The sequence below is a fragment of the Chenopodium album genome, chromosome 26 (assembly GCF_948465745.1).
Source record: "Chenopodium album chromosome 26, dcCheAlbu1.1, whole genome shotgun sequence".
Classification (NCBI taxonomy): Eukaryota; Viridiplantae; Streptophyta; class Magnoliopsida; order Caryophyllales; family Amaranthaceae; genus Chenopodium; species Chenopodium album.
In genome coordinates this window covers 4,843,334-4,869,128 of record NC_137859.1, presented here as the reverse complement: position 1 = coordinate 4,869,128, position 25,795 = coordinate 4,843,334, and the positions used below count along the sequence as shown (strand labels likewise).

The window sequence follows — 25,795 nt, the reverse complement described above, 5'->3', positions numbered from 1 at the left end:
CTCCTTTTTTTTTTTTTTTTTTTTTTTTTTTTTTTTTTTTTTTTTTTTCCAGATACTCGTATCCAATTGAAAATTGAAATGTCTTGGTTAAAATACCCAAACAAATTTTACGAGTATTTTTTTTGTTATTAATGTGGAGTCCTGTTAATTTTTATTTTATATTCAATATGTTGATGTATGCTTTTATGTTCATTAATCATTATACTTATACTCGTATGTTCTTTATAATTATACATCCCTTATAACAATATTTTAATTGGAGGAAATAATGAGTACTAATACTTCTATGTTTTAACTGATGAAGTTTTGACCTAATGATTAACTCTAAGGACTTGTGTACGATAGGTTATATATATAAATCCTTTAATCTCGTTTGTAATTTGTATTGCAATTGATGCTCGATCACATACAAAAAAATAAAAATCAATGCGTACATTAAGGAGAAATAAAATAAATACTTTTTTAATTCAATGCGCTTAATTAGAAATTACAAATTCCTCGTATATATGGCAACCTCAATGTAGTCATTCTCACTAGAAAATCTGAAATACTCCAATTCTTTGATTTTTATGAGTGGGCCCACGTTGATGCTTCCCACTCTGAATTGTCTTCTATTTAGATCAGGAAGCCATATCAACATATCATGATTTATTTTCTAAATTTTTTTTTTTTTTTAAAAAAAGGAAAACATATCATGATTTATTTGTTGTTTAGTGTTATTAAACATGTGCATTTTCAACTTGACTAATTAATATTAATATATGTATTAATACGGACAACTTCTTTCTAAAAAATTGTTTTTTTTACTACCCGTTTCATATTTTTTGTAACTTTTGTCAAAAATGGATGCTACACATTATTTGCAACTAATAATTTCTTTTCGTTTCAGGTTGTCATTTCTCTCATCTCTCTCCTCATCACATGCATTTCTATTTTTCTCTTTCTATCTACACTCACAAACAAATTTTTCCTAAGATTTAAAGTTACAAAAAATGTGAATCAGAGTTAGTACAAAGGATAAAGAGAAGACTAGTTCCTAATAGACTCTATCAGAACAGTTTGAATAGTGAAATCAATATTGAGTGATCTGATCATGCATGGATAGCTAATAATGTTACGGAGTACAAATTAAACTACTCCGTAATACACAGTACAATTGTTTTTTTTTTTTTTTTTTTTTTTTTACTAGTCCAATTGTCCAACTTAAAACTTATTCTATGCTTCTATCATAGAAAAATATATATTGGATATTTTACCTTATTTCAAAATATGTTATTTATATTGGACAACTTTCAAGATGTTCAAATCAAACTAGATCAGGCTAGAAATAATAAAATCAATTCTATATATTTTAATTTTTATAAATCAGTTATTAAGTGTATAATGCACTATAAAGCACTTGGCAATAGCAAAGTATGATTTTATATATTACTAAGAAAATTCATTGTGAATTTCAATTACTACCTCCATTACATATTAGTTGCAACTTTGGGCAATATTTGTGAGAGCTAAAATATTCCGAAGTTGCAACTAATATGTAACGGAGGAGTATCTAATTTGATTAAGGTCTTGAGAGGTAACACCTACCAATGACTTGATATCAAATTTGTAGTCATAATTGTCTTATGTCTCTCTACAATCCAAAAAAAAATAAAAATAATGTCTTTGTTCTTATTTATAAATTGATTTAAAATTTGAACTCAATCTGACCCACCTCTATCGTTTAAATGCAACTGTGATAATTATATTTTTTTAAAGTTGGCTTTTTTAGCGATTGCAACAGCAACCTATAAATATCAACCTAGTGACACAAAATTGAGTATCAACACCGTGTTATAACGTTGACATGTAAATAGTTAGTGTGAGCAAAAAGAATCTAAGAAAATCCCGGAATTTTCAGCCAAAAGAACAAAAAGACAATTATTGGAATAATTCTCTACATCCACAGCAAAGAGGCCAAAGAATCTTCTTAAATGCAATAAAATGAAGTAAATAATGTGGATGTTAATTACTTAGTGCAATAAAATGAAGTAAATAATACTCCGTAATATGAATGTTAGCTTACTTGATTCTCGTAAAAAATAAACTTACTCCGTATTTATTTACTTTGTATTTTTTTGAAACCGAAAAATAAAAACTTATTTAATTAATTATCGTTCGTATTATTTAAATTAGATTCAAGAGCGGGAATCAAATCTCTTTTATAAATTATTTATTAACATTAATTATCTATTGTTTTTTTTAGAAAAAGGAACGTCTTTCATACAAATTAATTAAATAGTCAATAAGTTAGTAAAATTATCATTAGTTATTGAGGTATAATGCAAAAAACATAAAACGTGCTAGCCTTAAACATACTTGATCTCAACACATTACATATTTAAGGAAAGTCCACCGACCACTTGATTATAGTTTTGGACTAGATAGAGGTGGAGAAGATATGGACATCAACCAATTTTCATAGAGTAAAGTTATTACTAATAAAAGAGGAATCTGCTAATTTTAATTAATGCAATGCATTGTACTCGTAGTTGTTCACTCAATAATACCTAATGTGATTATTAAGTATTGGTTTAATTTATCATATGTTTTGAGCTATATATGTGATGGTTTTGACATTACACCATATTCATTGAAAGAGTCCATCTCAACAATAAATTATTTAACTTGTGTAATCGCATGATTAAATACTAAATAAGTGATATTGATGTCTTTCTTTATAGTTCTCTTCAAAAAAAAAAAAAAAAAAAAAATGTCTTTCTTTATAGTTTGAGCACAATAGGAGAATTGTTACAAAATATAGGGTCGAAATCTTATTAAAAAAAACCCCTTAAATTTTAAAAGTATATGAAAGGTTTTGAAAATTCCATGGGTGTCTACTTATTTCTTCCATTTTATATTCTTGATATAATTTGACTTTTTACACTATTCATGTGTACTTTTCTATAAAGGTTTTTGTATTTTATACTCAAAGAAGTACTCCGTATTGTATAATTATATGAGATCTCGTTAGACTTATCTCAATACTTTTACAATACTTCATATAAATTACTTTTTTTTTTCTAATAAAGTTAAACATATTATGGTTGAATTTATTTATTTTTTGTCAAGAGTGATAAATAAAACAAGTTCTTTAAATTTGATATTACAATTAGTATATTAAGTTAGATAGATCTATAGTTATAGTGTTATACCAACTAAAACTAACTTTATTTAAAAAAAAAAAATTAATCAATATACGTTACTTTTCTTGTAGATGAAGCTATTATATGAAGGTGATGTAAAGGTGGTTCTTTGTCTCTTAAGAGTAAGTTAGGTGAACCAAAAACTTAAGTAATGTTCGTCATTGTTCTTTAATTGTGTCAGTCATTTGCTCTTTTTCTCTTACGGTGTGTATTAATGCTTCTTCTTTAGCCACGTAAATAAAGACTAACTTTCTTTAATTAACTATTGTAGATTTGTAGTTTTCAATGCCATATTTGCTTGCGGCTAGATTATGTACGTGTTTGCAAAGAAATAAAGGATCGAAAATCAGAGGAGGCTAGCTCTTATAATATGTTATCTTCAATTCTTCATACTGTATGAAATACGGTGCTTTGGTTAGACTGTATAGTTATGATTAGAATCTTTCTTTTTTTTTTTTTAGGCTAACTAAGCATAGGCCTAATAATTTTAATTAATTAATTTTACAGGGATGAATCATGAATATGTAATAGTCGTATATATAAGCTTTATTAAGTAGGATTTTGTTAGCATGTCAAAAAATATATTAGAATTTCGTTAAACTAGTATTAATGTCTAAAATTTTGGTTATACTTTAAATTAATACGAAAAAGGTATTTAGTATAGAGTTCATGAAAATAATAAATTTTGTTATGGTATGAACTAACCCTAAATTTCTAACAATAAAAATAAATGATAATAATAGCTATAATAAACTCTTAAAATAGTGATGAAAAAACAAGTTCTTAGTATTTGGGTAGTTTTTATAAGAATATACCCAATATGGCTATATGACATTAAAGAATTGGACCTACCCACCTCCACCCATAAAATACAAAAACATCAACATACTCGGCACTGAAAGTATGCACCAAATACTCCTAACAATGTACGGAGTATATGCAACAGAACCACTGAAAACGGTGCTTACTTTTACATACAGAGGGAATGTTGCCCCAGTATGATAATAGTTATGCTTTGTCCTTAAAAAAAAAAGTGAAGGCTTTGGGATATGGCCTAATGTGGTGGCACAAGTGTAAAACTAAAAAATCTACCTTATAAGTGGCACATTAATGCCTATATGAGAGGTCTTTTACTCCTATTAAACATACTCGTAAACGCATTATTCTGTTAATTGATCAATGCCTTATCCCTTCATTTAAATATCAATGTCATTCAGCGAGAAAATTCAGACATTGAAGAGGCTTGAACGGGGTTGGGTCGATCAAGTCACTGAGTATATAGGTAAAGGAGGCCTTTGGGCACAAGTAACTATTGAGAAAAAAAGACTCCAGGTGCAAAGTTATTTATGTAAGCAGGACATAATTTTTTATATTGAACCAAGTTATACACAAAATGGTACATCAACAAATATAGTTCTCGCTAGCAAATCAATGTTTCAAATGTTTCACTAAAGAAAATAAACTCTTCCAACAAAGTGCTAAAATGAGCTAAGCAAAGATCATATCAACTAGAAAATCAGCCACACACAAAAACTGCAACAATTTGGGCATCATGAAGCAGGGGATTGCCAAAGAATCCGAGATTAGAGTAAATGGCTGACAATATATTCATTGTATAGATTAGCTCAAAAGAGATCTTGTCAAGTGTTCGCGAGCCAAAGCCAGTGCTTGAGATATGGTCTGCAGATTAACAGGAGAGCTTTTCGTCAGCCTTCAATCAAACATGTATATATGAACTATGTATGCTTGCTGTACATATTGTCCCACAGGTACATTTTTGAATAGGCTAGAAATTCACTGATTCCTAATGCATATCCAGAGAGACAGACTATCACACATACTAAACAGAACTACAGAAGCATATGAAAAGCAAGGGGAAGATAATGACGTCTAAATGAGATAAATTACTAGAGAGAAAAAAAGGGCCAAAATTCATAACATCACCTGCTCAGATAAGGGTGCGGCAGGATCAACACTGCTGGTTGCAACTTTATTAGCAATGACATTACCATCAGTCTCAAGAATCATCCTGCATTAGGAAAAGAAAGATTGAGCCCGAGAGAACCACAACAAGCATGAAAAAAAAAAAAAAAAAACTATAATATGTAAGCTATTCAGCTAATCTGTGCACACATAAGTCATTTTTAAAGGTTTAATGTCCATCTTATAAGAAAGCATCTAAGGCAGCTCCAACTTTCAAAGGAAAGACATGCAGAGACTTACTAACATGGGATCTTAGTATGCCATGAAAGCATTGTTTGGCCACAGGCCCACAAGCCTGGCCTACCCCTATATCAAAACCTAAGCAACGGTAATGGCAAAACTAGAAAATAGGCTTGGGGCTTAGGATTGCACCCTAGATATCTATGATGATATACATTATACATATAGTAAAAGGGCATACCCTCTACTAATTTGCATGGAGATACATGGAAATACAAAAAAGAACTAGAAGCTCCATAGCCTTTGCCCTTTGGTGAACCCTCTTCTTTCATGGATTTTGAATTTCCATGGCTACTTACATCTAACTAACCAGACCTAAGAAGATACAACAAACCTGTGCTTACTTGATAATATGTATCTATCAGCAGTTGCTCATGCTATTACTATTCTGACACAAGAAAATGAAAATGATTCTGTGCAACATATTATTATTGCACCTGGTGATTCCTAAAATTTGTAACAACTTTCCAGAAACATGTCATTATGTCAATACTACTAAGAATTCCAAAAAATCCAAACTGTTCTGGAGAAAATAGAGAGCCATATAGCAAGATGAGCAACTACAGAAAAAAGGGGCAACCATGTACCAGGAATTGAGAGAATCTGTACATGCCGCATCATTGCCATGCGTAAAAAAATAGTCCTTAGTATTCTACTCCTTTTAAGCTGCTGGTGCTTCAATCAGAGCACTTCAAGCAAAACTAATGCACCAGCCATTAAGAATGAACTATTTATTAACCATTTTGGGGAAGCTACTACAAGAGAACCATATGTCCATATCAGCTTAGCAAGTGAAGATGACAACTAGTATAGGTTAATTACTTCAACATCAACATGATTATTCATAGGTCTAAGATATTTTGTTATTTTATGGAAGAAATATTGGTAAGAATTTTGGCAGCACAAGAATAAGAAAAGAGACATATCAACATGAGATCCAAAAAAAACAAAAGCAGTTATATTAATTAGTCAAAAATCACATGATAATCAAGTACTTGGACATTATATTACCCTCTGTCAACTATCTCATCGAGGCATAGGAGTATAAGATCCAAATTCTCAAGGGCTTCACTTTTGTCAACCTTGTTCCTGGACATAAACAACACCATATATAAATGGCGAACAAGCATAAGTTAAATATCAATAAAAAAATACATAGATAATAAATCCAAAAGCTCTTAAAAAGCTACCTCAGTAAAAGAGTAACAGCATCAAAGAAACCCTGAAGCACAGCATCCAGAATGAGTTCATTTTCGTCATCACCTCCAGTTACAAAGAAGTGGAGGTCCTGGATGAACTTATAGATAACGATGTTGTTGTCAAACATAGTTATTTCAGCTGGACAATCATGATATATCAGTGACCATATAAGATAATGATAGATCAAGAGTATAATAGTTCCAAGGAAAAACCATAACATTATTTAACAGCCATCAAACTAACAAGTGTTACTTATTCCGGACATGCCCACATGGGTTGCTACATATACCAGACATATACTCCTTCCAACACAAAATAATGGTCCTTTCTTAATTTATTTGTCCAATATTATCACCCTTTGTTCAGATAGGTTAATTTTCACACATCACAATAGATGCCTAAATTCTAAACTGTCTTGATTCCAAAAGCCTAAGTGTCAGTGACTATTCGCTTGGGAAGGACAGAAATTTTCAGGAACTTGGCTTCTCTCTTTTATCAATTTGAAGTCAAAAAAAAAATCTAAAGGCTTTTGTTCCCATCAGAGAAGATCAAAAGTTGGAAACCAAAAAAATTGCTCAAAGCTAAGACTCCACAGATCATAAGGAGTTTCACAGAGGACAAATTAACCTCTCCCTGCAGACCTTGCCTCATGCCCCAAATATATCTTAGTAATAATTCAAGCCAAACTTTAATCTATTAACTGTTGAAAATTTCAGTATATTTTGGCACCTCCTAGATTCCTAGCAAGTCAACAAACACAGTGTCACATAGCTTCTACGAGTTACATGGAGACTCAGCAACTTATGTAGTTTTCAGAAACTTATAAACTGACATTCATTGTAGCCCTGATACAAAGAATACAAGCTTCAAATTAAAAAGCTAGCAACAATTGGTTCCAATAAACCCCAACTTAAAATAAATCCTCTGCCATCATCAACTAGTAAATTCCCAAAGACACTTTAAACATTACGGAGTACTTAATTTAGATTAAGATAAAACTATGTATGTCTTATTGGTGTAGTAAGGCCGTATTTTCCAAAGGTGCAAACACATTCATGGAAGGTAATCGCTACCACATTGTAGCACGTTCCAAATCCACAGTCTAACAAAACAGTTCAATTTCCTAGACGCTTTGACTCTAGTCTTGATGCATAATATTAACTGCCTATAATATGCACCAACGCCCTGGCTCAAGATCTGATTACACAACCTGTTTACGTTCTACCATCGTTATCTAGAAGGCTAGAAGATTATACAACCTTAAACATAATTTAAATTCCCCATATTAAATTTCAATAATATATTGAGCTGCAGAAGCTTTAAAACATAACTACACTGCAGATCATACATGTACACAAACAAAACCGAACAAACCAAACATAACTTATGAGCTGTCAAACTCGACACCATCAAAACAATGTATGAGAAACAAACAGATCAAGATTGGACACTAATGAATCAATATTACAAAAATTTTATCAATGATAGGTGGCTACCTTCTGTCCTAGCATTAGTCTTCTGAGTTTTAGTAAACACAGATTTCTCATAGGCCAATTTCGCCGCATTTGTAGCCCATTCATCCGAATAATACTTAACAGCTACCCTCTTCCCTTCCGAATCGAGAAGCAGTATGTTCTTCACTAATGGACATGAGTCCTACACAATCAAATCATAACCAAATAACATCAACTCATGATCAATCACAAATCATACAACTTTATATCAACCTCCACGTATGCAACGATTCAGTACCACAATGCAAGCATAATTCATCAATTAAAATTGCGAATAATGATTGATTTAGCTAAGATGAATGTTAAATCAAACCCTAAACAATGTTAATTACACTCGATTAAAACATAGAAACAAAAAAATCAGATCAAATTAGGCGTTTTTGTTTTGATTACACAAAAATCAGATCAAAATAGGTATATAGCGCAAAATTAGATCAAATCGAAATGTAACCAAAATTGCAACAGAAATTGAGCAACAAATGAAGTAAAAGAAAAGTTAGTCGTGGATCTAGAGAAGGGGAGAGAAAACTCACTCGATAAACAGAGAATGACGCCATTTTCTGGGTGGAATCGGAGATCTGGAACTAAAGTGAGGAAGAGCTAACAACGGAGCAAGATCAGAGGAAGAGAGAAGAGGTGAATGTCGGGGTTAATTTGGGCTTTATAAAATCGAAAGTGAAACCATATTGAGGAAAAAAAATGTTGGGCAATGGGCATGTCCAATTCGAGTAGTTGATTTCGTAGTCGTTAGAGGTGTCAATACGGGTGTCTGGATCGAATTTTTTAAAATTGAGTCGAGTTGTAATTAGTTTGAGTCGTGCCTTTTTTTTTCTTTTTTTTTTGGTATTTGAATTAATTTTTTTTTGAATCAGGTTGATCGAGTAGGTTTTTGATACCTCTAGTAATGGTAGTAACAATGTTGAATCTGAGTAATACAACTAACATATTTACTCATGAACAATTCATACTCAATTCAGTCGATTTTGATTCGAGCACGATCAAATTTAATGAGCAAGTTTGAGCTTAAAACTAAAGTTCATCATATAAAATAAGTCAAACTTAAATTGAATTATTGAACAATGTTCAACTTCAAAGTTCGTGGTCTCCCAAAAGATGTAACACATATTTATGAGATTGTTAGTATTATTGCACGCCATACTTCGTATATGCTACATTGTGGCCATAGTTTAATTAAATGAACAGTATAGGAGAATTGTATACATCACTATTCCATAAGATTAATATATTCTATTAACAACATTAATATTTTAGTGACTTAACGTTGGAACATGTTTTACCAAAACTCGTCTTGAAGTTAATTTTTCTTAAACCTAGTGTGTGAAAGATCATTAATGTTGAGGTGATTTCAAATTCCAGTTCGAAATTTAATCAAAGCAAGTTGAATTACATTAGTAAAACTGATAGTTCGAATTGACTCATGGAACTCCCTACTATACCAGTCACAAGCACAAGGCCCACAAATGACACCAGATTCATGTATTGGACTTTAAAAAGCAGGCACCATTTCATTTGATATACATATCTATGCAACAATAATTGAACAAAAACATAGTAAATTAACATTTAATAAACTAATTTTTAGAGTTGTTAACTCCACAAGTTATTTTTTCTTTTTCAAAGTTGATTTGTTGATTTCTTTTGGTCATTTGATTTTGATATACTCCGTAATTTGCTAATTTCCAAATCTTCAAATAAGCAACAAGTAGCGCATTAATGCCCACACGGGCACACCGCATCACCTCAACATAAACCCGGGTGCATATAAGAACTTCTTAAAGGTTCGTTGCTAGTACTCAAATCATAAAAAAACTGTAGAATACGAAAGCGCCAAAACAAGGAAGAGCAAAGAAAAAAGCGTAGGGAAGTTTCCTCCTTCCACTGTACCTTTCCACAGTAGAAGGAAAAGAGGAAAAAACGTGTCCAATGATAAATTTCCTGAATATTCATTAAAATACCCCTTTTAATGCGGTTGATTCAGATCAATCAAATTACCCCGGAAGAACACCCAATTCCCCTCTTCCGGCGGGTAATCCCCAATTCAGTTAATTGTTTCCCCAGATTTCGAGATGGGTTCTTCGGATAGTACAACGTTGTCATCTTCATCGAATGTTGCCGGCTTAATTGTTGATGATGATCCTACTTTTGTCGATTCTTTGCCTGTTTATGTTAGGGAATTGACTGCTGGTGGTGCTGCTGGTGCTTTTGCCAAGACTGCTGTTGCCCCCCTTGAAAGAATTAAGATTCTTTTTCAGGTTTTTTTTATTGGATTTTTGATTTTGATGTTGTTAATTTTATTGGGGTTGTTGTAATTATTGTTAAATTGGTTTGATGGGGTTTAATTGTTGGTTTTGTTGATAATTGTATTGTGTTTTTAAGTTGATTGATGAATTTATGAAATAATGAGGTGAATGCTTTGATTTGAATTGTTTTTGGGATATTATACTTGTTTTAATCCCTTCGTTCCTATTTAGGACCCAATTCAAGAGACAAATTAGAGAAGAATAATTCATAATAATGAGTAACGAGTTAGATAATTTGGAACACCTATAAGAAAATTGGAGCCAGTAAACTGGGATGGAAGTAGTAATTTGTGTTGTTGAAGATTACATATTACATAATCTTGAACAATGGCACTGGTAGAAGAGTATGTTGGGGCTGTTGTTTTGTGGAAATTAGGCACTTGTAGAGGATTTTAGTTGTTTGGGGTTGATAAGAAATTGATAAATTGAATGAATATGAATGTGAAATCAGGGGGGGCAATGATTAGAGGAACTAATTACTAATTGTAGTGCTTATATGAGGATTTTAACACATTTGTAGACACGAACGGATGGATTTCATTCTCTTGGGGTCTACAGGTCACTGAAGAAGGTGCTAAATCATGAAGGGATACAAGGGTTGTACAAGTAAGGCTTTGATTTATTGGTTTGTTATTTAATTTTCTTCTGTTTTCATTGTTATGTTTGGTTGGTGCAAGTTGTTAATTTGTATTAAACTACTCTATTGCTTATTAGAGGGAATGGTGCAAGTGTCCTCCGGATTGTTCCTTATGCAGCTTTGCATTACATGGCGTATGAGAGGTACCGGTTTTGGCTGTACGATAATTGTACTTCCCTGGGGACAGGACCTGTTGTAGATCTTATAGCCGGCTCAGCAGCTGGTGGTACTGCAGTTATATGCACATACCCCTTGGACTTGGCGAGAACAAAGCTTGCTTATCAGGTGCCTATCCTACATTTATTAAGGGTCATGACATTCTTATTGTTTCATTACCGAAATTTGACTTTTTAGTTGGTTGGCAATGTGTATTTTCATGGCTTTTGTCATCATTTATCTGTTCTAAGGTAGTGGACAAACGGTCAACTTTCAGGAGCAGTTTGAACTGCATCAACTCTTCTCCATCGTATAGTGGAGTAAAAGATGTATTTAAGCGTGTTTACAATGAAGGCGGTGTGCGCTCCTTGTATCGTGGCGTGGGTAAGTACTTGCTTAGGAGAACTAAATCATTTTCAGAGGGTTCACTGTGATTGTTGCTGTTATTATCACGTGTTCGTTGGATGTTCCCCTTCACATGAAAATTCTCGGTCACACACTTGCACAGTGCCACAGTCACACCTTAAAGCATAAAAATTATGGCTGTTTAGGTCAGTGTTTAGTTAATAAGAAGTTAGGAAGGTTTGTTTTTACCCATGCCATGCTATCTTGTTTGCACTTAATTACATACAGTAGTTGTTACTCTTGTAAGTACTGTATACGCCATGTGACCTTGTGACTTATTGACTTACTGTTTGAGCAGGACCAACACTTGTTGGAATCCTTCCATACGCTGGTTTGAAGTTCTATATATACGAGGAGCTCAAAAGAAGAGTTCCTGAAGAGCATCAAAAATCCATTGTATTAAGGCTTTCTTGTGGAGCTTTAGCTGGCTTATTTGGACAAACCTTCACATACCCATTGGATGTTGTTAGACGACAAATGCAGGTAAATTTCTCCAAGTGTCCTCGTTTTTTGCCCCCCCTTTTTTTACCTCTCATTTCATTTCATATTTATTTTAGGTAAAATGCAATCCTCTGTTTTTTATTATCTATATTTAGGGTTTCTTCAGTGGACTAGGAATCCTAGCTACATAATTCATAATGTACTTATTTATGGATGCTTAATGGTCCATTATATATTTCATTGGTTGGGTTGCTCAGCATCTTTGGATCAATATTTCTGTTGGATTTTTTTTATTTTTTATTTTTTATTACTCAATTCTGCATGTTCACTATTGATCAATAATTGCGTAGGATTGAGTCTGTGGCTTCAACTAGTCCCATAAACATTTTGTAGTAATGGTTGTGTTGATATACCAAGATATAGTGGCAAACCCAGGGTACTATTCCCTCTGTCCCTAACTGTTTGCTCTTATTATTTTTTTTTATATATATTTTTAAAATAGTCTCCTAAACACATGTTTGCCTATTAATATATTTTTAATTACATGTTTAAAATTTTAAAAAATTGATCTATTGAATTGACATTTAAAGAAGAAGATATCAAGGAGTGTCATGGATAATTATTGTCAAAGTTGATGAACTTTGACCTAAAAAATAGTGATTGCAGCAAATCAGCTACAATTTGGGATTGAGGAGGTATCACAAATTTTGAAGGACATTCTCAATGAGTTGATAGTTTCCATATTTTTAGGAGATGTGATGGGATTAGTCATGTGAAATTATCTGTGCTACGCTTAATCAGTTTCCTTTGATACAAGGTCTTTGGATATGCCAAGCTGATTGTATTTAGTCGTGTCGAATTGACATGAGAATGATTGTGCAAAGTACCATCCATGTCTCTATGAGCATCGTACTTGTCATCTTTGAATCATTTGGCTGTTCCAATCCCTTGCTTTCAGCAAATTATGGTTTTGTGCTCTATTCTCAAACCTTTAGCTTACAACACATAGTCATGAGTTGAACTGGGTATGATAACAAAGAGAGTTTTATATAGCTATTGATGCAAACTTCAACTGGGGCAGTGCGTGTAATTAGTTTTTTTGCATGATTGAACGATTAGATCTGTCATTTACTGCTTGCTATTTCACATGGACTCTGGCTCATATGATCAATTTGGGTGATTTAGATGCATTATTTTTTTCCTTTCCCCTTCTCCTTTCTTTTTCGTATGTGACTTTTCGTGCTAGTTAAACAACTATCACTTTCTTTGGATGAACATCCTTTATTTCAGATTTAATTATCTTGTACAAGTACGTGATATCTTGTAACAGAAAAGTACTATGAAAAAGAGCCTACCTGTGTGCGTATGACTCGATAACTGACTTTTAGCTAAAATGTCGACTGCAGGTTGAAAATTTACATCAAGGTGGAGCAAGGTATAAAAATACCATTGAAGGCCTTAGGGGGATTGTTCAAAGTCAAGGATGGAGGCAACTGTTTGCTGGTTTGAGTATTAATTACATCAAAGTTGTCCCGTCTGTTGCCATTGGTTTTACAACTTACGATATCATGAAGTCTTGGCTGAATCTTTCATATCAGCACAAACGACAAGGGATATCTGGTGGGTGAAACTCAAATCAAATCTATCTAAGACAGCAAGGTAAGGTAGAGGAGGAAATGTGAGTCCTCTAATTTGATGACTTACACGTCTCATAGAATAGAATTGACATGATAAGATTGATGTAATTTTTTTGTTCAAAACCTTGAGAAAACTCGAATATTGATTTAGTACAGATGATTAATATATACTTCTACATTGATTTGACTCATATCTCAAATTGAAATGCCTAATTTGTACAGAGCTAAATGCACTCTAGACTTCACTCAAGATAGAAAACAGAGTAAAAAGCATTTGCTGAATACCTGAACTTAAGATTAGTTTTAAACTTGTAACTATCTAGACTTTAGGGTAACAAAAATAGTTACGGGCTGTAGAATGTTGCCCCACACTTGCATTTCCAACTAACAGGCTCATAATTTGCATACTGTATTCCCAAGTGGCCGCCGCTTATTGTGGGCACTTGTATGGCTACACAAGGGTTGCAACCATCACATTTGTGGTCGCAATTCGGGGGTCTTGAACCAAGTTCGTTTCTGTAGCTTTTTGCTTCTGATAGCTTCTGTAAATCCTGGAAAAATGCTTATTATTGGATGTTAATATTCAAATAAGAGAAACATAGAGATAGATTGATAGGTAGAGAGATCGAGAGAGAGAGAGAGAGAGAGACAGAGAGAGGTTATACCTCTATTGAACTGTAGGGAGCTTGTGAACTCTCTGGACTTCCACCAGTACCTGAACACAGAAGAGTTTTAAGTTAAGGGTGTTTAATTGTTTATGTTCTTGGTTTATGAGGAATGTCGGAAACTGATTTTGGCACTCCTCTACGATCAGAGCATTAAAGCTCTGCTCTCTCAGTGGGAGTGCCAATATTATTTTCCCAGAATGTAGAGTTGATCGTAGTTCTTAATACTATTATTGTTACTAGCAGTTTTTCTTAACTAGTCAAAATGGTGATGAATGAACACACAGTAGATACCTGATAGCAGAGAAGAAGAATCATGGTTTGGAATCAAAAGCCTACTAGTTGCAGGAACCCATGCCACAATTTGCAGAAGTAACACAACTGTGCTAAACAACTTCTTTCTCATTGCTCCCAGAAACTCAAATGATGCTTATTTTCTTTTTAGAGAGAGAAAGAGAGAGTGAAAGATGATTCAGATCACTTGGAGTTGAACAATGTTATGCATGATTTCATGATCATTATATATATACTCGTATATATACAGTATATATATAAAAATAATGCAAAAGGTCCCAAATTTCTGCCAATAAGAAAAAACACTGAAAATCCAGAGAGAACCCTTAAGTTTACTGGCCTTTCTTCTTGCATTGGGAGGAGAGAGAGAGAGAGAGAGGGGGGTTTGCTTGAAAGACAAGGGATTGTGTCTTATATTTACTTTTCTACTGATATACTGATCACTCTTCTTATATCTATGACAACACACTTGCAGAAAAGACAGATTTTTTTTTTCTTTTTTTTTTTTTGGGTAGCTTTGAAAGTTTGATTGTCTAATAAGATGGCTCAAATGACAGCTGCCATTTATGGATCTGAGAAGTGAAAAGGAGGGGAAAATAGGGATGAGTCCTACAAAATCTCTGGAATTGTTAGAATAGGTAGAGCATAGGGATCATTGACTGCAGTGCCTTTTCTCTGTATTATATTATTTGGTTCCTAGAAAAGGTAAGAGATCTTCAGTTGCAGAATCCTTTCTTCTTCCCTTATTTATTGAATCCCAATTTATGATTCAGTCACCTGTTTTGCAGGTTCCTTCTTCATAGCTTCTTTATTAAGTTTGTTACTCCTTACTGGAGTACTCTTCCAGTAAACTCTTTCTCCTTTTTTTTTTGTTTTTGTTTTTTTTGTTAAATTAAAAAATATTCTTTTGTATGCTGTTAGGAATTATTAGCAGCACATATTCACTAATCACTATCACTATGTCTATGTTGCTCGGACTCAGATTGGGCTATTTGAGATAAAATCAGGACTCCGAGTATACATGTAGTATTTGTGATGTTCGGAAAAATTGTTATATGTCCTGAGATGGAACTAGGATTGTGATATTATGGCAATTTCCTTATTTTTAGTGGTTGAGCAATGTGGTTATTTATAACAAATTGAGGTTTAATGAGAGATGGAATTACTGACGTGACTTGTTATGCTACATTACTCAGATCAGAATTATTTTGAAAGTCGTTTGTGTTTTTTGAGAGGCTATAGTGCTGACAGATTTTCTGATTTGAAACTGGCATGCTGCAACTTATTTCCTCTGGATTTCTTATTTTTATATCAGTTTCTGAAATTCCATTTCAGTCATGCAGTAGGCTGAGATTGGAGAGTGACTATTGATCCTTTTTTTAAAAAAATAAAATAAAACACTGTTTATGTGTAGTGCTGCAGTTAATCACTGTATTTCGTATTTAAGAAGTCTAATGAAATGTGAGGTTTCATACATGTAAACTTTTATCATGTCTCTGTACTTATGCAGCTGACCTGTGATCCAACCTTTACCAAAACATAGAAAAAAAATAATTCTTGGAATGTTGCATAGGTAGTGCAAGCACTCTGCACTCGTATTAGGTACGTTAGTACGTATTTGAAATATATACTCGGTAAGTATATACTACGTATCATAGTGGGTTCTTGTCGCATATTTTTTCCCATAAGACGAATACATTTTTTAAAAGCAAGAAAAAATTTGTATACAATTGTGCATAACATTAGGAAACAAGTGTACAAGGAAAGTGGGGAATCTCGTGCAGGATCATTACTAATGTGGCAACAATTCTTAACCTCTAATTAGTCTATCTTAAACTTATAACACTAGAATTTGGCAATGAAACAGCTTGTGAAATTGAATAATCTCCAAACAAAAAGAAGCTAAAATTAGGCCAAAAAAAAAGAAACAAATTGGGAGAACTTTAAACTTGTACAGTGCCAGATTTGGAAAAAGTGTAGAACATAGTGAAGTTTAGGATGGAAGATAGATGATTGAATGATTGGAAATGATATTGATAAATCACTGCTGTTTAATTCAGAAAGCAGCGACATGACATATGCTCCGCAGTTTGTGTAATTGCTTGGACCTTTAAATAACGTAGCTGTAGTACATGGCTATGCTATGCTATGCTATGCTATTTATATGCTCTACTATTCTTCTTCTTCGTTGCTCCCACCTATTTTCTTCATATTTCACATCGTTGTTCAAGTGAGTCAAGTCTCAAGTCAACTCCAACGTTACTCTTATTTTGGCATAAGGAGTACCAAAAAGTAATTTAGACACACTTATTATGTGGACTAGATTAGGTCCCGTGCCATGCACGGTTATTTTAATTACTCCATATTTTCATTTTATAAATTAATTTATGCATTTATGCCATACAAAATAAAAAGTTAATATCTTTGTAGAATAAATTATATTCCACCATAATTACACTTCTGTAAAAAGATTATTTATGTCCTTTTTAATCCGTACTTAATTGGGTAATTGCATAGCAAAGGTAAATATATTATTGTTTGTTTATTTGGTTGACAAAAAAAACTTTTCTTTTAAATAACTTCTGTAAATAAAATTTTCTAAATTAAAAAAAAAAAAATACTAAGGACACACCAGGAGATGACACGTGTCATTGCTGGTGTGTCTTTTAGTATATAGTTATTGATTATTGATGTGTGTCAATAACAATAATAGGTGTGTCAAAATCAATTACCATAATAAAACCCATATATAGAGACAAATTTCTATGGTAGGTACTCATTGACCATAGTTATTAGCGAAGTATTTTTATAATGAGTTATAGAATAACATTTTTTAATGCTTAAATGAGAAAGCTGTAAATGAATGAAGTTCCCATAACACCAATTATTAGGGATAATCTTTCAATTTTTGGTATGATGCTAGTTATTATTAGTATGATGCGGATTAGAGGCTCAGGGTCTGTTATCTTCAGCTTAATTTCAGTTAGGTTCCTAATTTTCTTCTCTCATAAACAATTCAGTTCAGCTCCAATCAGTTCAATTCAGTAAATCAGCACAGACCCTTAAAATTGTACTTTTAAGTTTTAACCAAGCATCATACACATACATCTCCAATTTCACTGTAATAGGGATAATCTTTCAATTTTTGAAATTGCTACCCACCGAATCACCGAGTTAGCATACATCTCCACTTAACAACCTTAATATGCCTAGATCGACGTCAACCTATATGGCCAATGTGGGGTTTCCTCTCATTATCGGTAGGTGAGTAGGTTGAGCATTTCTCAGCCTCTAATAACTTGAGTCATTAATAACTCTAATAACACTCATTGCTACTAAATTGTAATTTAATAATACCATATAAACGCAATCTTTTTTTTTTTTTTTTTTTTCGTTTTTTGTTTTGGAACATATAAACAGAATTTTAGAGTCAACAAGTCATTCATCAAATAATACGAGTATCTATAATTATTCAGTGAATAAGAACGAAAAGGAATAAGTAAAATAAAATAGTCAGCGAATCAAATCCACCGTATCCACCAACTCATTCCAACAGTTTTGTTTTGTCAATAGTCTCAAAACTAATCCATTTGCTTAATCCTTTACCAAATATCCCAAATTCCATTTTTTATTAAACACTTCTTCATCCAGTTAATCTTTAATCATTCATTCTTACGTAATTTCGACCCAAATTTTCTGTAATGGCAGATCACCCAGTTGCTGCATCAAACACAGAAGATACTCACCCAAGTATACAATTTTTTATTACAGTATCTTATATTTTCTTATCCTCCTTCATTTATTTTAACATTTTTCTGGGTTTAATTTTTGATTCTTGATTGGGTTGTGTTGCTGTTTGCGATTTGCGATTTGCAGACCTTAATTTCTTCAGTTCTTAGTATATAATGTTATTATGATTGATGCTCGATTTATAAGCTAATATATATGTATAATTAATCGCAAATATGGCATGGATTTATTTGGGAATTCATTGTTTTTCAAATCAATTGAAGGATATAATTTTTTTAGCTGCATTCTTGAGTATTTGAAAGCAACCCAAATCAAGTACTAAAATGGGGTCACTTGCTCTATTAATTATTGGTGATTTTTTTCTTGAAATACCCTACAATAAGGTAGATGTAAAGTTGATAAATTGATCCTGCTGTTTGTAGGGTTATCCCCTTTTTAACTTTTAATTTAGGTGAAATGCTCCAATCAAGGGGTAGAACCCTCAATTAGAAGCAAAGATGATTTAGTTCAACAATTAAGCGCGGTAAAGCCACTCCTACAATATCATCAATAGTAAACCTTTTGAATTCCTGGGGAGGCCCTTGAAGAATCGTAATCATACACGGATAAATTGACATGTATTGAATTGACAATCCGTTAGTGCCCCGCCAACCTATTTATACTATATCCGCCTTTGATTGTTATTTGCTAACCAATCTGCGGCTTTGCTGGCCTCATTGGATTGTTGAGTCAACTAGAATTAGGGAGGTACCTGTAGTTGCAAGGCTGATATTAGGAACAACATATATTTAACCTTGGGATTGCTCTAGAACCGTTTTCGTGAATATAGTTGGCTAGAATTCATGTGAGCAGATTATGAATCATAGCGACAACAAAGTCCTGCTTAAATATCATATATTCATATGCTAAGTTAGGGTCCTTCAGTGTTTCTTATGGAGGATCTATGAATTTTGTCCCCAACTTTCAATTGTTCAAATTTAATTCAGTGTCAATCTCAACTGCTTTGTAGTTTTTAGAATGTGAATTTGAAGTAAGTGTATTGAGAAGGTTACATAACAGCTTTAAAAGAAGGAAATTTGAAGTCGAAATTTACATTTCTACTGCCATGGTGCCATGTACTCTTTTTAATCACCTACACCTTCTGCTCTTACATCTACCTCAGAAGGAATTTATACTGTGCGATTTCTAGTCTTTGCAATTCACAAAACTTAAGTCTTTGAGACCTTTTGATGCTGTATGACTTCCAGGGGCATGGGTATCTCTCTATAACAGAATCTGATCATAGAATACATTTTGAATCCTATATTTGATGTTGTGGAAACATTAGGAAGATTTTCTCTGTTGTAATTGAAGAATTGTGGTACTCTATCGTTGTTAGATAACTTGGTATTATTGGTATCACAAATCTTGCTTCTGAGGAGTTTGCTTCTTTATGACAGACAAGGAGAAGGAGGTGAAGTGTCTCGATTTTTTTGAAAAAACTAAGGAGGATATTGAAGCACTATTTCATCATAAGTCACCAGCCTCACCACGTCACCACAAGGAAACTCATGGGATGAGTGATGATATAGATGAAAGTACACCAGTCGATGAAATCAAAGCTCCAAATGTATTCGAACGGGTGAAAGAAGAAGTTGAGGCCATTGTTGGAGCAATTCTTCCAAAAAAGGAATCTAAAGATGACAAATAAGGGAATGATGTAAGTTTCTGTCACAAGAATGTTTAATTTGATTCAACCCTCTCTTCTCATAGAATTTGGATTCTGAGAATGAGTGTTAATCGTTCGACTCTTGTTTGATTCAACTCAGCCACCAGGATTCCTGGGCAGTTTGTTTATGTAAATTCTATCTGATTTTGTTCTTAGAAATTACAGAGGATTAATGTTTCAAAGTTTGGTTTAAAACCTTCAGTGTTTGCTCATGTATCAAATTATTATGTTGTGGGGTTTTGATTAGATTTTCATAAAAAAAAAACAGAAAAAATCTTGGATAATTCTGTCCTCTTTTGTAATTGCTTTTCCTGAGGTCTTGCAAGCTCTTACAGAAATTGTCGATTATGTGTCAAGGAATTTAATATACTACCTCTGTTTCATATTATTTGCAACGATTTGATATAAAATAAAAAGGAGATATGTATAATCGTTGCAAATAATATGAAACAGAGATAGTACAAGAAATCAAACCTTTGCTTCATATTGGTGTTTTACCCTGAACCTGAAGGCAGTTTCAAGAATTGATTATCGTGTTGACAATGTAGTTTGCACTAGCAATGTCACAACATTTTTCCGGCAAAATAGTTTCAATTTTCATTTTACTTGGTACATTGAAGCGGGCAGAGTCCGAGTATGCTACCGAATTAGCAGCTCCACAGTTCCAGCTTCCAAGGCTGGATTAGTACTTTTATGTCCTAATTTGAGGAATTTCAGACAATTATTAGTACTACTATTGGATATGTTGGATTCTCCATCTTCTAACAGTTTATATACAAGTATAGATTATGTACTTTGATCCCACAAATGTTTTGTCCTACATGTATCTACACAGTTTCACTCCACACAAGAATACAACATACTCATACTCATGTAAAGTCAAACTGGAGTTGTCAACTTGAAATCTGAGTTGCATTATTTAATTTAATTTTTTTTTTTTTTTTTGACACAGCATTATTTAAATTATTACCTGTATATGTTTTTCATAATAACCTACTTTGATGATTTGTTTAGTTTCAAAATTTATTTGACTACAACAATCTCCAGGTACCCTTCCCCTAGTACCAAAGTTTAAAGAGGTCCCGGCTTTGGGGTCCTTGATATTAATATTCTGAACAAAAAAAAAGAGTGAAGAATTCAAATAACTACTGTCAATAAATAAGGATTTCTACTGTTTCATTTTGAGGGAATGTTATTAGACATGATACTTTGTACTCAATACGGAGTATAAATGTTATACAGTTAGTTACTCCGTACTTATTTTACTTCTGCAAATAACCTTTTTTCAAAAAAAAGATACGAAGTACGGAGTACGAGTAGTTTATACGAGTACTCCATAATAGATAACCCGAGTAAGATTGATGATGATACGAGTAATTACTAATGAAGACAGAGAAATGCTTTTAACCTTAAATTCCTCCTTTATTAAGGAAGCTTGTCTAGGGAAAAAGCATAGAAAAAGCAAAGCAATTTCCCTCCCCTTCTACTCATCATTACCGTTACACTTCTCTTCTTCCTCTTTCGAATTTCAAATTTCAAACATCTTCACTCTTATAACTCACTCATTCACACTCTCTCTCCTCTTACTTCAGTCACTTCAACTCAAAATCTACCATTCGATTTTCCCAACACACACCTCGTCAAAAAAAAAAAAAAAAAAAGAGATTTTCCCAACACACACACACACTCTCTCTAGAACATAAAAACAAACAATCCAAACAAAAACAGAACCTTAAAATCTCCAAAATAAACATAGAATTTCTCAAAATGGGTGCTTCATCAAATTGGCTAAAATCCTTAATCAATCTTAAAAAACCCAACTCAAATGATCATCATGTAAGCATAAATTACTATAAAAATTTCATCTTTCTAAACATTCTCTCTCCTATTTTTCTGGGTTTTGTTTGTCCTGTTTTCCTTCTAAATCTTCAAGTTTGTTTGTAGGAGAAAGGGAAGAGTCGAAAAAGATGGAGACTTTGGAAAAATCCATCAGTCAAAGGTGTGGCGCAATCAGAACCGTCTGATTTTACATCAACGGCTGGTGGTGGAGATGCAAGAATTAATGCTGCCATGGCTGCTGTTATTCGAGCTCCTTCTAAGAATTTCTTGTTCGTTCGTCAAGAATGGGCTGCTATACGAATTCAAACTGCTTTTCGTGCATTTTTGGTATAAATTTTCTTCTTCTGTCTTTATTTTTCTGCTTTTTGCTTGTATGTTGTATTCAATTCTATAGTTTGGGGTTAATATTAAGGAATTCTGCTTGAAAATAACATAATTGTGGAGATGTGAGACTAGGAAAATCTTAAAAAAGTGATAGTAAAGTGGGAAATCTAATTGCTTTGTGTGACTTGTAATTTCGGGACATTCTACTAAAATAGAATTGTGGCTTATTTAAACTATAAGTTGTTTGTGGTAATTTTTTGAAAAAAACATGTTGAAATTGTTTTGTGATTTTTAGCTAGCTAGAGTTTGATCATTTATGTAAACTGGAAATTTCAGTTATATGTTTGATTATAGGTTATGGTTGTACATTGCATACAAATTTAAAGTTAGTCTTTTGGTAATTCTAATGGATGCCAACATATATTGTATTATCCATGAGATTAAATCAATTGACTCTCTCGTGTATGCGAACTTTATGTTATGCCATTAGGGCTTAGTGGTTAGTGCTATATGAAACATAATTGAGAGAGTTTCTTTTATTTATGCGCTAAATTGAAGTGTTGGAGTGCTTTTTTATATGGTACTGGTGCATAAGTTTTTATAATACACTTTGAATTATTGTGGGAGTGAATCAGATTTGGTCCTCCCTTGCCACTTTAATTAAGGCGGGAGATTAATTTGAAAGTATTGGGGTAATTTTGATATTGATATGTATGTGTATCTATGATTTGGTAGGCGAAACGGGCTTTAAGGGCCTTGAAATCCCTTGTGAAACTTCAGGCTATAGTTCGAGGTAGATTAGTACGGAAGCAAGCTGCAGTAACTCTAAGGTGCATGCAAGCACTTGTTAGAGCTCAAGCGCATGTCAAGGCCCACCGAGTGAGGATGGCATTTGAAGGACAGGATGAATTGAGATCAGTCGACAGTCTTCAAGCCGATCCTGTTAAGGAAGCAGAGGTAAATGGATAATGAGTCTAATGCTTGAATTTTGAACATGAAATGTGTTATAGGGATATAAAGGTTCTTGAGAATCATTCATAAGATTTCTTCCCTTCAGCCTTTAGAATTTGTTTTTTTGTGGGTGTTTTGAAATCCTTTCGGTTTGCTGGATCCACATTTTGTTTTTGTCTGCTGTCTAAGAAACTGCTGTCTGTTTATAGGAAGGATGGTGTGACAGTAGAGGAAGCGCGGATGAAATCAGGACAAAGCTGCAGTCAAGGCAAGAAGCAGCCATCAAGAGAGAACGGGCAATTTCATACGCTACCACTCAACAGGTATACAATTTGCAAAAATCAATTCCTACTACATACTATTTTATCAGCATGACAATTTACGAGTTGTGCCTTCTCTTATTACAGCAATTCAGAGGCAGTCCCAATTTACAGCAATTCAGAGGCAGTCCCAATTTGAACCTAGGGAAGAACAAATCATTTACCACTTCTCAGCCTCCAAAACTTGATAAGAGTAGCTTTGGTTGGAGTTGGTTGGACCGTTGGATGGCTAGCAAACCATGGGAAACTAGGTTGATGGAGGAGGTACGAAGTGACCTTCCATACATGTCTCCACTCTCTAAGATTTCCTCAAAGCAAAACAAATTGAGAGTCGACTGTTCAAGTGTCTCTGAGCAGAATTCAGAAAAAGTGAAGATTGTTAGAAGGCCTAGTTATGTAGGGCATATTGCTAGAACCTCTTCTGAGCCAAATTCGAAACTTCTGACTGAAGAATCCTCAACTTCTACCTCGTCGTTATCAGCTTCTAGAACTCCAGTGTCTAGCAGCACAAGCAGGACAGACGACAGCAGTTGCAGCAAACCAAGATACATGAACCTTACAGCATCAAATAAGGCCAAACAGCAGCATAGTTTTCAGAGGCGGCCACTTCAGGAAATTCAGAATCATCATATGTCATGGACAAGAACAAGATTTAGTGGTGAAGCTCGAAGTAGTGTTGACTCAGTCCCTATGATTCCTCACTCTGTCCCTTTATGTGGAGATCTTTACCCACCTTTCCAAGTTGACAGATTTGATTGGAGGTATCGTTGAAGTCGAAGATGATTACTACAGTTTTGTTTTTTTGCTCTTCATTTGATTCCAATGAAGAGTTCAACAACTTGTTGTTATCTAATCTTATTGATACCAAAAAAAGAGTTAACATATGACTTTCATCATCAAAGTAAGAAATGATTGATGGTGATGAATATCCAAAAGTTTAAGTGAAAAAAAATAGTAGTATATGTATTTCTAATATATTGTGAAAATGTATACAAGGAAGCAAGGTGAAAATACATAGTGAAAGTTAGTTTGTATGGGTGTGATTCAAAATATAGGCATAAGCCATGTGTTTGTGAATTTGTAATTTAATTTTCACCTTAGCTTCTTTTAGCTTCTTTTCGTTTGATAAGAGTAATTCATTGTGTTTTCTTTGCTTAATTTCTTTTTACTCAACAAGAACAAGTTTCGTATATTGAAATGCGTAGTTGGTATATGAACAAAGACCAGAGAAAGAATATAGCACCACTGCAAAATTAAATTAGCTTAGACCAGAGAAAGAATACCCATAAACGTTGGCGGTACGGGCCCGGTACGACATTAGCCTGGCTCGGCACGAGACCGCCAGTGGCACGGCACGACACGGTGACCCACCCGAAGAGTGCCGAGGAGTGGGCCGTGCCATGAACACAATTTTAAGAATCTAGCGAGCACGACACGAACCCACTGGTGACATGGTAGTTTGGCCAGCCAGACACAACCATAAAATAACATAATAATAATGAACTATAATAATAAAAAATAAGAATAATAAAAAGAACAATAATAATATAATTTTTTAAAAAACATAAACATAAATAAATAAAATTAATTAAATAGTATATTTATTTTAAAAGTTGTTCAAAAAAAAAATTAAAAATATTATGGACAGTCCGGTGCGCAATATGGCACGCCAGACATGTGGACCGGGCACGCTAAAGATGCAAGCATGGCCCAGCACGGCATGAGCCACCACCAGGCACAAGGCACGGCCTGCGGCGGCCCGGCACGGCACGTTACTCACCTCTAGGGTTAGAAACTTAGAATCCCCCAGATATAAGATTTCTAAAAAAATTATTCAAATTACTATTCACGGTAAAAAAAAATACTTTCTCTCTCATAATCATCAAACAAACAAATAACTTCTAACATTAATGAACCAAAAAAAGAAATAGTTCATGTCACTATTCACCTACCCCACCTTAACTAAAAATTAAAGGAAAAATTGCTCCCGTAAATCCCAACTTTGGCCGGTCCGCCCAAATTAATCCCTACTTTTGATTATTATCTATTGCACCCAACTTTAGGGGTGATTAATTTTCGTTGCACCCTACAAGTTAAGCAACCTACTGTAGCCTGTAAACTGATGACGTGGCATCTCAACGGTTCTTTTTTTTAATTTCATGTTACAAAGTTTGACTTTTCCCTTCTCTCTCTTAAACAAAGTCCCCTGCCTCTCCTTTCTTGTA

The 25,795-nt window shown here is 33.5% G+C and overlaps 4 protein-coding genes across 5 annotated transcripts; 2 read left to right on the top strand and 2 right to left on the bottom strand.

Moving 5' to 3' along the window:
• Positions 1-4,497: 4,497 nt before the first annotated feature.
• Positions 4,498-8,813, bottom strand: LOC145617182 (coatomer subunit zeta-3-like). The gene is made up of 6 exons (XM_081671867.1): positions 8,656-8,813; positions 8,105-8,264; positions 6,599-6,746; positions 6,420-6,497; positions 5,130-5,214; positions 4,498-4,865 (listed from the first exon to the last, which is right to left on the bottom strand). The coding sequence occupies exons 1-6, from the start codon at positions 8,677-8,679 to the stop codon at positions 4,806-4,808; spliced, it is 555 nt and encodes a 184-aa protein (XP_081527993.1). The 5' UTR covers positions 8,680-8,813; the 3' UTR covers positions 4,498-4,805.
• Positions 8,814-9,944: 1,131 nt separating this feature from the next.
• LOC145617181 (mitochondrial carrier protein CoAc1-like) lies at positions 9,945-13,906 on the top strand. The gene is made up of 6 exons (XM_081671866.1): positions 9,945-10,395; positions 10,964-11,049; positions 11,158-11,365; positions 11,488-11,620; positions 11,940-12,124; positions 13,489-13,906. The coding sequence occupies exons 1-6, from the start codon at positions 10,210-10,212 to the stop codon at positions 13,708-13,710; spliced, it is 1,020 nt and encodes a 339-aa protein (XP_081527992.1). The 5' UTR covers positions 9,945-10,209; the 3' UTR covers positions 13,711-13,906.
• A 104-nt stretch (positions 13,907-14,010) lies between these two features.
• LOC145617180 (EPIDERMAL PATTERNING FACTOR-like protein 2) lies at positions 14,011-14,790 on the bottom strand. The gene is made up of 3 exons (XM_081671865.1): positions 14,679-14,790; positions 14,385-14,434; positions 14,011-14,270 (listed from the first exon to the last, which is right to left on the bottom strand). Exons 1-3 carry the CDS (start codon positions 14,788-14,790, stop codon positions 14,064-14,066), a joined length of 369 nt encoding a protein of 122 aa, XP_081527991.1. The 3' UTR covers positions 14,011-14,063.
• Positions 14,791-21,803: 7,013 nt separating this feature from the next.
• On the top strand, positions 21,804-24,599 carry LOC145618280 (protein IQ-DOMAIN 6-like). 2 transcript variants are annotated; one of them, XM_081673057.1, is made up of 5 exons: positions 21,804-21,972; positions 22,081-22,302; positions 23,035-23,256; positions 23,460-23,573; positions 23,685-24,599. In XM_081673057.1, the coding sequence occupies exons 1-5, from the start codon at positions 21,904-21,906 to the stop codon at positions 24,339-24,341; spliced, it is 1,284 nt and encodes a 427-aa protein (XP_081529183.1). In that variant the 5' UTR covers positions 21,804-21,903; the 3' UTR covers positions 24,342-24,599. The 2 variants fall into 2 exon arrangements, with proteins under 2 accessions (XP_081529183.1, XP_081529182.1); XM_081673056.1 differs by having other exon boundaries at positions 23,658-24,599.
• The last annotated feature ends 1,196 nt before the right edge of the window (positions 24,600-25,795 follow it).

Bases quoted from the DNA above. Each gene is read 5' to 3' on its own strand.
- LOC145618280 (XM_081673056.1), top strand. From the start codon at position 21,904: ATGGGTGCTTCATCAAATTGGCTAAAATCCTTAATCAATCTTAAAAAA. The intron at 22,303-23,034 runs GTATAAATTTTC...ATGATTTGGTAG, and splicing joins CTGCTTTTCGTGCATTTTTG to GCGAAACGGGCTTTAAGGGC. The intron at 23,257-23,459 runs GTAAATGGATAA...GTCTGTTTATAG, and splicing joins ATCCTGTTAAGGAAGCAGAG to GAAGGATGGTGTGACAGTAG.
- LOC145617180 (XM_081671865.1), bottom strand. From the start codon at position 14,790: ATGAGAAAGAAGTTGTTTAGCACAGTTGTGTTACTTCTGCAAATTGTG. The intron at 14,435-14,678 runs GTATCTACTGTG...TTCTGTGTTCAG, and splicing joins TTCTTCTTCTCTGCTATCAG to GTACTGGTGGAAGTCCAGAG. The intron at 14,271-14,384 runs GTATAACCTCTC...GCATTTTTCCAG, and splicing joins CTCCCTACAGTTCAATAGAG to GATTTACAGAAGCTATCAGA.
- LOC145617182 (XM_081671867.1), bottom strand. From the start codon at position 8,679: ATGGCGTCATTCTCTGTTTATCGA. The intron at 6,747-8,104 runs GTAGCCACCTAT...ATGATTGTCCAG, and splicing joins GACTAATGCTAGGACAGAAG to CTGAAATAACTATGTTTGAC. The intron at 5,215-6,419 runs GTAATATAATGT...TTCCTAATGCAG, and splicing joins GATGAGATAGTTGACAGAGG to GATGATTCTTGAGACTGATG.
- LOC145617181 (XM_081671866.1), top strand. From the start codon at position 10,210: ATGGGTTCTTCGGATAGTACAACGTTGTCATCTTCATCGAATGTTGCC. The intron at 10,396-10,963 runs GTTTTTTTTATT...ACACATTTGTAG, and splicing joins GAATTAAGATTCTTTTTCAG to ACACGAACGGATGGATTTCA. The intron at 12,125-13,488 runs GTAAATTTCTCC...TGTCGACTGCAG, and splicing joins TTGTTAGACGACAAATGCAG to GTTGAAAATTTACATCAAGG.